This window comes from Taurulus bubalis (assembly GCF_910589615.1).
Source record: "Taurulus bubalis genome assembly, chromosome: 1".
Taxonomy (NCBI): Eukaryota; Metazoa; Chordata; class Actinopteri; order Perciformes; family Cottidae; genus Taurulus; species Taurulus bubalis.
Window position 1 is genome coordinate 885,751 of NC_136589.1, and position 12,166 is coordinate 897,916.

At 50.7% G+C, this 12,166-nt stretch overlaps 1 protein-coding gene across 1 annotated transcript in view; it reads left to right on the plus strand.

Moving 5' to 3' along the window:
- Window positions 1–12,166, plus strand: part of ttn.2 (titin, tandem duplicate 2) — a gene marked incomplete at its 5' end in the record, with an annotated part of 209,766 nt that overhangs the window by 149,993 nt on the left and 47,607 nt on the right. The window contains 20 exon segments of the mRNA XM_079224802.1: window positions 61–360; window positions 628–921; window positions 1,175–3,179; window positions 3,315–4,002; window positions 4,116–4,380; window positions 4,530–4,856; window positions 4,980–5,264; window positions 5,354–5,653; window positions 5,734–6,036; window positions 6,154–6,429; window positions 6,542–6,838; window positions 6,920–7,222; window positions 7,432–7,731; window positions 7,822–8,109; window positions 8,212–8,514; window positions 8,772–9,074; window positions 9,161–9,466; window positions 10,120–10,407; window positions 10,783–11,073; window positions 11,801–12,088. Coding sequence (XP_079080928.1) covers window positions 61–360; window positions 628–921; window positions 1,175–3,179; window positions 3,315–4,002; window positions 4,116–4,380; window positions 4,530–4,856; window positions 4,980–5,264; window positions 5,354–5,653; window positions 5,734–6,036; window positions 6,154–6,429; window positions 6,542–6,838; window positions 6,920–7,222; window positions 7,432–7,731; window positions 7,822–8,109; window positions 8,212–8,514; window positions 8,772–9,074; window positions 9,161–9,466; window positions 10,120–10,407; window positions 10,783–11,073; window positions 11,801–12,088 — 8,010 coding nt within the window.

The following is a 12,166-nucleotide window of genomic DNA, read 5'->3' on the forward strand; positions in this document are numbered from 1 at the left end:
AAGCTCAATAGTTTTGTGACGTTCTCCTCATATATTTATTAAATATATTAATTTTTTTAGACAAACCTGGTCCCATCCAGCACCTCCGGGTGTCGGACATCAGGAGCGACTCGGCCTACCTGTCCTGGAAGGACCCAGAGGACAACGGCGGTGTTCGCATCACCAACTTCGTGGTGGAGAAGAAAGACACTGCATCCAGTCTGTGGGTCCCGGTCTGCTCCACGTCCAAGAAGCGCAGCATGATGCTGAAGCACCTGGTGGAGGGAACGTCCTACACGTTCAGAGTCGCTGCCGAGAACCAGTACGGACGCAGCGAATACGTCGAGACGCCGAAGGCCATCAAAGCAATGAACCCACTCTGTGAGTAACAGCTCAGTGAACAGCAGCAGCTTCATCTGAGTTTTAACACATACTAAATAAATAAATACAAAGACAATACTCAGAGTTAAGGACTAATAATTGGGTTTTCTACTGGGTAGGTATTTGGTGGCAACCAAAAAGCATTTGTTACTCAAACAAAACTAAAACATTGTGACTCAATCTCCTTACCAAGATGAGGGAATTCTATGTTGTTAATGCTCAAAGTCACCAGTTCAGACCTAATAGTATTTTCCTCCATCCCCCCAGTCCCTCCTGGTCCTCCTAAAGACCTGCACCATGCCGATGTGGACAAGACGGAGGTGTGGTTGGTCTGGAACTGGCCCGACCGCAACGGTGGAAGTGCGATCACAGGCTTCCTGGTTGAGTATCAGGAAGAGGGCGTGAAGGACTGGGACGAGTGGAAGACTGTTAGCATCCCAGAGAGTCATGTGACCGGCCTTGAGGAAGGAAAGACCTACCGCTTCAGAGTGAGGGCTGAGAACGCCATCGGCCTCAGCAGACCCGACACCACTGTGCCGATCCTCTGCCAAGAAAAACTGGGTGAGATACAGGAAACCTCATCATTCTATATCACCTGTATCCGATGAATCTGATGCTGGATCGTGTGTCATGCGTATTGGTGCATTGATTCTTCAAGTTCTTGTTATCATCAACATCAGAGTTGATATTTCAGTCGGTCAACAATGTGTGTGGTATATGCATCTCTATTTGGTAAACTGTTGGTTGTGTATTGTATGGTTTTTAACATGAGTATAGTAGCATGAGGTAACCTCCTCTGTGTGTGTGTCTACAGTGGCTCCAGTAGTCGAGGTGGACGTCAAGCTCTGTGAAGGCATCACCGTGAAAGCCGGCACCACCATCAGGCTGCCAGCCATCATGAGAGGAATACCCATTCCCACTGCCAAGTGGTCCGTCGAAGGAGAGGAGATCACTAGCGAGGGTAACATCAAGATCGACACTGACCACTTCTCCACTGTGCTCACCATCAACGAGTGCACCAGGAACCACACGGGCACCTACCTGCTCACGGTGGCCAACCCAGCCGGAACCAAGACCGTGGGCCTGAACGTCACCGTCCTGGATGTTCCCGCCGCTCCCATTGGACCTGCCAACATCCTGGAGGTCACTCCGGACTCCATGCTGATCGAGTGGCGTCCTCCCAAGGACGATGGCGGTAGCCCCGTCACCAACTACATCGTGGAGAAGCGCGAGTCCAACAAGGAGACCTGGGGCGGCGTGAGCTCCGTCGGTCTTGCCACCAAGCTCAACATCAGCCGCCTCCAGAGGGGAGTGGAGTACGTGGTTCGCATTCGTGCTGAGAACAAGATGGGCATTGGCGCTCCTCTGGAAAGCAAGCCCACTGTTGCGGAACACTCCTACTTGCCGCCCAGCCAGCCTGGTAAGCCACAGGTCTCCGATATCTCAGAGGACTCTGTCACAGTGGGCTGGACGATGCCCCTGTCTGATGGTGGCAGCCAGATCACCGGCTACATCGTTGAGCGTCGACACACGGGAGGAAAATGGATCCGTGTCAACAAGACACCATGCAAGGACCTGAGGTACAGAGTCCTGGGGCTGTTTGAGGGCAACGAGTACGAGTTCAGAGTGTTTGCTGAGAATATTGTGGGCTACAGCGGCCCCTCTCTCAGCTCTGACCCCTGCAAGCCCTGCAGACCCTTCACGGTCCCCAGCCCCCCTGTCAACCCCAAAGTTAGAGATTACAGCAAGGCCACCGCTGACCTGGTGTGGACCAAACCCAACAAAGACGGAGGCAGCCCCATCCTGGGTTACACCGTGGAAATGAAGAAGGCCGATACTGAAGAATGGAAAAAAGTGAACCTGGATGACTTCATCAAGCCGAGTGCCTACAGGGTGAAGGGTCTGGAGGAGGGCGGGACCTACAGATTCAGAGTCTACGCCACAAACATGATCGGAGATGGAGAGCCCAGAGAAATCCCAGAGTCCATTACTGCTCAGGATATCCTGATTCCTCCAGAGATTGAAATGGACCTCACCTGCCGCGATCACCTCACCGTGCGGGTCGGACACAACATCAACATCATCGGGTACATCAAGGCCCGTCCTGACCCAGAAGTGCTTTGGTTAAAGGAGGATTCCGTTCTGGAGAAGAGCAAACGTGTCAGCATCATTCAGAACTTCCCTGTGGTCCAACTGAAGATAAGGGAGGCCACAAGAAATGACCACGGTAAATATATCCTGAAGATTTCCAATGAGGGCGGCGAGGCTTCCTGCGCCATCACCGTGAATGTGCTGGACAGACCCAGCCACTGCCTGAACCTGCACCCGACCTACGTCACCAGGGACTCGTGCATGCTCAACTGGGAGGCCCCGAAGGACAACGGTGGATCCGAGATCACCAACTACATCGTGGAGTGCCGTGAGCCCAGCGTTTGCATGTGGTCTATGATCGCCTCCAACTGCACCAATCGCAAGATCAAGGCTAAGATGATGGAAGGCCGTGAGTACGTGTTCCGCGTCTGTGCTGAGAACAAGATGGGCCCCGGACCGTTTGTGGAGCACAAGACCCCTCTGCTGGCCATCGACCCTATTGAGAAGCCCGGTGAGCCTGAGAACTTCAGAGCCACCGACATCGGTAAGAATCACGTCTATCTGAGATGGAGGAAGCCCGACTACGATGGCGGCAGCCCCAACATCTCCTACAACTTGGAGTGCAAAGTCAAAGATGCAGAGGAGTGGCAGAAACTAAGCAGCGGTAATCTGACCAACACCTTCTTCCTGGCTGACAAGTGCGTGGAGAACCAGACGTACACCTTCAGGTAAGTTACTTACTTTAAAAGTGTACACTGGTGGTTACAGAAAGGGGTTCATGGCTCAGAAATGTTTAGTTTTGCCCAAACTAATGTGAATTCATTAATATGAATGCCTCATAATTCTTATCATTTGTTACCCAGGGTGCAGACTGTCAATGAAGGAGGGGAGAGTGCTTGGGTCAAATTGGCCGATATTATCGTGAGAGAGGAGATCCAGAAGCCGGTCCTGGACCTGAAGCTGTCTGGAGCTCTGACGGTGAAGGTCGGAGAGTCGGTGAGAATGGAGGCCGGCCTGAGAGGAAAGCCCCAGCCTGAGGTCAAATGGATCAAAGACAAGGCTGTCGGAGACAACCCAAGAATCAGCTACGAGACTGGGGTTGACTACTCCAAGTTCCTTTTGACCAAATCCAGACGCACTGACACTGGAAAGTACATCATCACTGCCACCAACTCGGCCGGCACCTTCACGGCATACGCCAACGTTAACGTCCTGGACGTCCCCGGCCCGGTGAGGAACCTCAGGATCACCGGCATCGGGGCCGACAAGTGCAGAGTGGTGTGGGACGCTCCGGAGGACGATGGAGGTTGTGAGGTGGACAGCTACATCCTGGAGAAATGCGAGACCAGGAGGATGGTCTGGTCCACGTACTCGGCCTCTGTGGTCACACCGTACTGCAACGTCATCCGTCTGGTGGAGAGCAACGAGTACATCTTCAGAGTGCGGGCGGAGAACAAGATGGGAACCGGCCTCGCCATGGAGAGCAAGCCGGTCACTGTCAAGACTCAGTTCAACAAACCTGGACCCCCTGAAGCTCCAGATGTCACCAAGGTATGTAAAGGACTGGCTCACGTGAAAAACTATTTTAGCCCAGTATCTGTCTTAATCCCAGCAGTAGATACAACCTGGCTGTAGTCACACTGTTAATACTTTTTGTGATGCAGGTGAGTAAAGACGAGATGACCGTTGTCTGGGCTCCTCCTGAGAATGACGGAGGAAAGTCGATCACCGGCTACATCTTGGAGAGGAAGGAGAAGAGGGCAGTGCGCTGGGTGCCCTGCACCAAGAGCCCCATCTCTGAGAGACGCATGAAAGTCACCCACCTGATCCCCAACCACGAGTACCAGTTCAGGGTGAAGGCTGAGAACGAGGTCGGCCTGGGAGAACCCAGCAAGCCCTGCAGACCCGTTGCAGCCAAAGATCCCATCGGTGAGTTTGCAGTTGCTGTCGCAGTTCGGTTCAGTCACTTGTAAACCACAGGAAGCTTAACGAGTCAGAGATGGACTGAAAGGCCTCTCCCGGGGGTCTTCAGGTTTAAGTGTTGTTATTGAACTCTGTGTTACTGTCTCTACCTACAGAGCCCCCTGGCCCCCCTGCAGGCCTGAAGGTGGGCGACAGCACTAAGACCTCCATCACCCTGTCCTGGTCTAAGCCCATGTATGATGGCGGTGCCCCCATCATCGGCTACAGCCTGGACATGAAACTGAAAAGTGAGGCAGACCCTGAGAAGCCCACAGAGGGCTGGAAGAGAATTGACACCCATGGCCCATTGGTGCTCACCGAGTTCACCATCGGCCAGCTGGACGAGAAGCAAGAGTACGATTTCAAGGTGTCCGCCAAAAACCAGGTGGGCTGGGGACGTCACGCCTACTTGAAGGAGGCTGTGTTCCCCAAGGAGGTCCTGGGTAAGCATGAACACTAAAGCCAGCAGAGCCTGATCCATCCTGGTGCCTTCCTTTGTGTTACACAACAAGGTAAACGTTGCCAACACTAATAATCTCTCCTTTGGTGTGTTTCTGTGGCCACAGAGGCTCCAGAGATCGACCTGGACGCCAGTCTGAGGAAAGGCCTGTCTGTGAGGGCCGGCTGTCCCATCAGGCTCTTCGCCGTGATCAGAGGAAGGCCTGCACCCAAGGTGACCTGGAAGCGCGTGGGTGTGGACAATGTGATCCGTAGAGGTCACGTGGACCAGGTTGACACCATGTCCTTCCTGGTCATCCCCGAGAGCACCAGAGACGACTCTGGGAGGTACTCTCTGACTCTGTCCAACTCCGTTGGAGAGAAAGCCGTGTATGTCCGTGTCAAAGTCCTCGGTGAGAAACAGAATGATAATGACAAACATTTTTACAGCACTTTAAGGAAACTGTTCGATCAAAGTGATTCCTAAATGCATCTTCTACAGATACTCCGGGTCCCGTTGGCGGCCTGGAGGGAAACAACATCACCAAGACGTCAGCTCAGCTGTCCTGGCTGCCACCAGATAATGATGGCGGCTGCCCCATCCTCAACTACATTGTGGAGAAACGGGAGGTGGATAGGAAGACCTGGAGCAAGTGCACAGAGGAGCTGAAGAAGACCAGCTTCAAGGTGACCAACATGGCGCCTGGTATTGAGTACTACTTCAGAGTCACAGCCTGCAACAAGTACGGCATCGGAGTTCCTCAGGACTCGCCCAAGTCCTACCTGGCTGTCGACCCAATCAGTGAGTGTCAAAACCACGGGTTCCTCTGTTGTTTGTTCATTTTGTAATTCTTCCTAACACTTGCTGTGTGTCGCGTTCAGGTGAGCCGGATCCTCCGAAGAAAATGGACGTGTTGGAGATCAGCAAGAACAGTGCCACACTCGGCTGGCTGAAGCCACTCAGAGACGGAGGAGCCAAGATCAACGGGTACGTGGTGGACTACCAGGAGGAGGGCGCTCCCCAGGACAAGTGGACCCCGTACTCCGTGGTCAAAGACATGACCATCGTGGTGGTCGGTCTGAAGGAAGGAACGAAATACAAGTTCAGAGTGGCAGCCAGGAACTCAGTGGGAGTCAGTCTGGCCAGAGAGGCAGAGGGAGTGTTTGAGGTCAAGGAGCAGCTCAGTGAGTAGACCCAAACATCCACCTCAGACTATTCTGACCAAATACTCAACTTGAAGCCAGAAACTGATCGTCCCATAAATCTTGAGAGTAACGTTCCGTGTTTCTTGTTCCTCCCAGTGGCTCCTAAGGTCATCATGCCCGACATTGTGATGGTGAGAGCCGGATCCAAGCTGGTGGTCGAGGCCCTTGTGGCAGGTAAACCTGCTCCCTTCTGCAAGTGGAAGCAGGGCAACGAGGACGTGCTGACCTCTGACCGTCTGGCGGTCGTAAAGACGCTGACGACCTGCACGCTTATCCTGAAGAACGTGAAGAGGTTGGACAGCGGCTATTACAGCCTGTCTGCCGAGAACAGCACCGGCAGGATCAACCAGATCCTCAGAGTCATCGTCATGGGTCAGTTAAAGCTGCTGGTTCTGAACTGGAAAGATACGGATGGTACTTAAATGTGACTGATGAATAACAGGTGTGTTCATTTCCATTAACAACTCTTCCTGGGCCACTGCAGACATCCCTGGACCCCCTGAAGCTCTAGAGATCAGCGAGCAGGACATCGACGCCTGCACGCTGCTCTGGAACTCTCCTCAGGAGGACGGCGGCAGCAACATCACCAACTATATTGTGGAAAAGTGCGATGTCAGCCAGGGCGACTGGGTCCCCGTCAGCACATCCTGCACCAACACCAGCTTCAGAGTGACCAAACTGACAAACGGCAAAGAGTATGGCTTCCGAGTCCGTGCTGAGAACCGGTTCGGCGTCTCTGCGCCCATCTACTCCGAGAAGATGATCGCCAGACATCCATTTGGTGAGTGTGAGCTAAAACATTGCTTGGAATCAATATAACAGCGATGGCACAATGTACTAACTGTTTTGTTTTTGCCCAAAGATCCTCCCAGCGAGCCCAGAAACCTGCAGATCAACAAAATCAACAAGGACTACGTCATCCTGTCATGGGAGCATCCCAGCAGCGACGGAGGAACGCCCATCACTGGGTTCTGCATTGAAAAGAAGGAGAGGAACAGCATCCTGTGGGTGAAGGCCAACGAGTGCTTGGTCAAAGCCACCCAGTACACCTGCACTGGCCTGGTGGAGGGCTTGGAGTACACCTTCAGGGTGTCGGCTCTCAACCTGGCTGGACAGGGAAAACCCTGCAAACCGACCGACTTGATCACGGCTAGGACTGCTATCGGTATGATGGAGTTCAACTTTATATTTTCATGATGAAATAGGAAAACAAAAATACAAAAAAACTACTAAAATAATAAAAGAGCCTCTTTCAGGACGAAATATGACTTGTTATTTCCAGAGATCTTATCACCAAGCAGGTTCTTGTTCCCTGGACCTTCTTTGTTCAGACAGCATAACTGAGTCGACCACTCTTTGTTTCTTTCCATCCAGACCAACCGGGCAAACCCGAGGCCATGGATGTGACCAAACACTCGGTCTCATTGGTCTGGAGCCGCCCTAAGCACGACGGAGGCAGCAAGCTGATTGGCTACTACATGGAGTACACCAAGCTCCCAGAGGACACGTGGACGCGCTGCAACGCCAACTGCCTGAACATCCGCACGGAGAGCTACGTGGTGAGCGGCCTGGACGAAGGCCAGCAGTACCAGTTCAGAGTCATCGCCAAGACCGCCGTCAACATCAGCGCGCCGTCCGAGCTGTCCGACCCCATCGCCGTCATCGCACACAACGGTACGCCTCCACGCAGCAGGGAACCCTGTGGCCGAGAGACTCGAGGATTGGCGTACAATGATGATTGTTCTCTCTTCTTCTCCTGTGCAGTTCCTCCTCGCGTGGAACTGGGCGTCAACATGAAGAACCTGATTGTGGTGAAAGCCGGAGAGAACATCTCTCTGGATGCCGAGGTGTTCGGCAAGCCGCTGCCGACGGTGAGCTGGAAGAGAGACGGAGCGCCGCTGGTCCTCGTTGAGGGGATGAAGATGGTCCAGAAGAAACACGTCCACCTGCTGGAGCTCTACTGCGTCAGCAGGAAGGAGTCTGGAGACTACACCATCACGGCTGAGAACATCAATGGCTCCAAGTACGCCTCCATCAAGGTCAAGGTGCTCGGTAAGTCAAACTGAATCATTTATTAATTAAGTATTTTGCCTAAGCAAGCATTATATGTATCGAGATGGCACAGAAGCTCATCTTCCTCTCTCTCCCCTGCAGACAAACCAGGCCCTCCAGCCTCAGTGAAAGCTGCAAAGGTGTTTGCCGACCGCGTTAAGCTGCGCTGGGAGCCCCCGATCGCCGATGGCGGCTCCGAGATCACCAACTACATCATCGAGAAGCGTGAGACCAGCAGGGCCAACTGGGCGCTGGTCTCCGCCAACATCCACGGACACCTCACCGACTGCTTAGTGGAGAAACTCATCGAGGGACACGAGTACGAGTTCAGAGTCAGTGCTGAGAACCAGTATGGCACTGGAGACCACATCGCGACCGACCCCGTCATGGTCAAGAACCCGTACGGTACGTTCAGACCACGATGGCTTGGAGTTTGAAAAGTACCAGATAGTGAAAAATAAACATTTGACTAATGACATTTTTCGCTGCAAATACATGACAACGATCATGTGTCAAGTATGAGTTGATAAACAGCTTCACTGATGACTTTTCAACATTTGTGAACCCTGTCTTTATAAATGTACGTGTTTCTGAGTTTCTGCTTGTCGATGAGAAAAGACAAACTCAAACACCGATGGTCTCGACCTCGTCTCTTCCTCCAGATGTTCCCGGTCCATGTGAGCCACCGGTCATCACCAACATTACCAAGAACTCCATGTCGGTGAGCTGGAAGGCCCCCGCCAACGACGGCAAGGCCACCATCCTCGGCTACATGGTGGAGAAACGCGAGGCCACCGAGCTGACCTGGGCCAAGGTCAACCGCCGGCCGGTCATCGACAGGACCATCAAGGCCATCCAGCTGACCGAGGGCTCCGAGTACGAGTTTAGAGTCATCGCCATCAACAAGGCCGGGCCGGGAAAACCAAGCGACGCCTCCAACGCTGCGCTGGCCGTCGACCCCGTCTGTAAGTCTCCGCTTGCGGCTCGTCAAATGATCTCTTTGTTCAATAGATGTGAGGATAATAACGAATGTGTCACGATGATTCTCCAGACCCTCCCGCCCCGCCTGCGTTCCCCAAGGTGGTGGACTCCACCAAGAGCTCCATCAGCCTCAGCTGGACCAAACCGGCTTACGACGGCGGCTGTGAAATCATCGGCTACCTGGTTGAGTGCAAGCGAGTCGACGCGGAGCACTGGAGCAAGTGCAACATCCCGAAAAAGCTCCAGGTCACCAGGTTCCTGATGACCGGCCTGATGGACAGCACCGAGTACCAGTTCAGAGTCCTCGCCGTCAACAAGATCGGCTTCAGCGAGCCCAGCGAGGTGCCGGGAAACCACATGCCCAAGGACATCCTGAGTACGTCCCCCACTGATCATTATACTTTATTTTGATTAATAACCTTGTATTCTCACGTTTACCTCATTGAGAGACTCGTGCAGATGAATCATGAATCATGTGATCAGATAAGCAGACAGAAGCGACGCAGGGTTTCACTGTCAGAACTCGACCTGACTTCTAAATTGTACTATAATAATAATACAAATACAATATAGTACTATACTATATTGTATTTTCAGAATCAGAATCAGCTTTAATGGGCATGTAAGTTTACACATACTTGGAATTTGACTCCACTTAGCTCTTTGTACTTATACACAATAACAAGATAAATGTAAATCCAGCAGATTGAGACGTTTAGCATTATAGAGATCTTCTACCTGCGTGGTGAATGTCTAGTATCAGGATATTTCGGAGTGCACAATCAATAAACAACATGTATTTACAGGAATAATGTTTTTGGTGAACTTGATTAACTTCTGCTAACTAGATGCTAGCTAACGCAGCAGCCTTAAAATAACATGTAGTTGGTGGCAGAAAGTCAGGTCTTGCTGCTAAAAAAACAAAACAGAAAACAGCAAACAACACGTTGTCGGATTGAATGAAGAATAGAAGCTGACTAATTATGTAATAGTGACGGTTTGATTCTCACGTAATCTTCCGTCCTCCAGTCGCTCCTGAAGCTGAGCTGGACGCCGACCTCAGGAAGGTGTTGGTTCTGCGAGCCGGCGTCACCATGAGGCTCTACGTGCCGCTGAGGGGACGCCCGGCGCCGAAGGTCACGTGGTCGAAGGTGGACGCCAACCTGAAGGACAGGCAGGGCGTGCTGATCAAGACGTCCGAGTGGGACACGCTGCTGATGGTGGAGAACGTCAACCGATACGACGCTGGCAAATATGTGCTGTCGCTGGAGAACAGCAGCGGCTGCAAGAGCTACACCATCGTGGTCAAGGTCCTCGGTAAGAGAACAGGAAACAGTGGGGGAGAGGAAGTGGAACGCACCCCACTGAGGTGCGTTTGGTACGCTACAGGGGAACAGAAATCAAGCTAAATTCATAATACAGTTCAGTGCAGGTCAGTTCCTTCTATGAACCGCTAAATATAGATGTCTAGAAACGTTCACTTTATAAGCGGATGGACTCCAATTTAAACGTCTTTTTACCTGATTATTACCAAAACTGTGCTTGCTGGAACAGTGAAGTTAGATTGTGTAAAAAGTAATATCAAAACTAGTTCAGAGCAATATCATTGCTAACGATAGAAACTGGGTTAATAAAAAGTATGCAATGACCAATTACTGCTGAGAAATCATGTGAATCAATGAACCCCCTCAGATTCTCCTGGACCGCCTATGAACCTGATCGTGAAGGAGACCTCCAGGAGCCACGCCAGCATCACCTGGGACGCCCCGCTGATCGACGGCGGCAGCCCCGTCAAGAGCTACGTGGTGGAGAAGCGTCTGGCCGAGAGGAAGGCCTGGACCTGCGTGGCCACGGACTGCTGCAAGATCTCCTTCAGGGTCACCAACCTGGAGGCCGGGCAGGCCTACTGCTTCAGGGTGCTGGCCGAAAACGCCTACGGCATCGGGGAGGGCTGCGAGACCGCCGGCAGCGTCCGGGCCTCAGGTAGCTAGTGTACATATATACACACACATATATATAGATATATATATATAAAAAAAAAAAAAAATATATATATATATATATATATATATCTATATATAGATATATCTATATCTATATATAGATATATCTATATATATATATATCTATATATATATATATATCTATATATATCTATATATATATATAGATATGTATATATATATAGATATATATATATATATAGATATAGATATATCTATATATATATATATATATATAGATATATCTATATATATATATATAAATATATATATCTATAGATATATAGATATATCTATAGATATATATATAAATATATATATATATATATATATAGAGATATAGATATAGATATATATATATATATATAAATAAAACTCTAAGGGAAGAACCAATTTAAGATAAGATAAGTTATTCCTTTATTAGTCCCGCAGTGGGGACATTTACAGGATTACAGCAGCAGAGGGTAAAGTGCACACAAGACTATAGTATTATAAATAAGTAATAAAAAAACACTAAAGAATCCACAATAACTGAAACATGATATACAGCAGAATAACGTATTGCACAGATTTAAGTGTTTTGATATTATCCTAATAAAGCGTTTTAATCATAAACAAACACATAACGGACACAAGAGCTCCACATTTTGTTAAAATCTCCGGTCTACGTTGACCACACGGTCTCACCTCCTCCGTCCTCCCTTCAGAGCAACCGGGTCCAGTGACGGACTTCAGAGCCCAGAAGACCACCAAGGACTCGGTGGTCCTGGGCTGGAAGAAGCCCACCAGCGACGGCGGAAGCCACGTCTCTGCTTACATCCTGGAGCAGAGCGAAGGCGAGCAGAAGTGGACTCAGATCATGAAGGGGAAGAACTCCTCGCACACCATCGGCGAGCTGACCGAGGGCAAGGAGTACTTGTTCAGAGTGAAGGCGCTCAATCAGTCCGGAGAGGGACCGCCCACCGAGCTCACCGTCGTCGCCAAGGACCAGTTTGGTAAGAAATTGCACCAGATGTTGTTTAGTTAAGTTTGTAGCTTGAGGAGAACCTCACGTTGTTCTTTCCTTTGTGTTT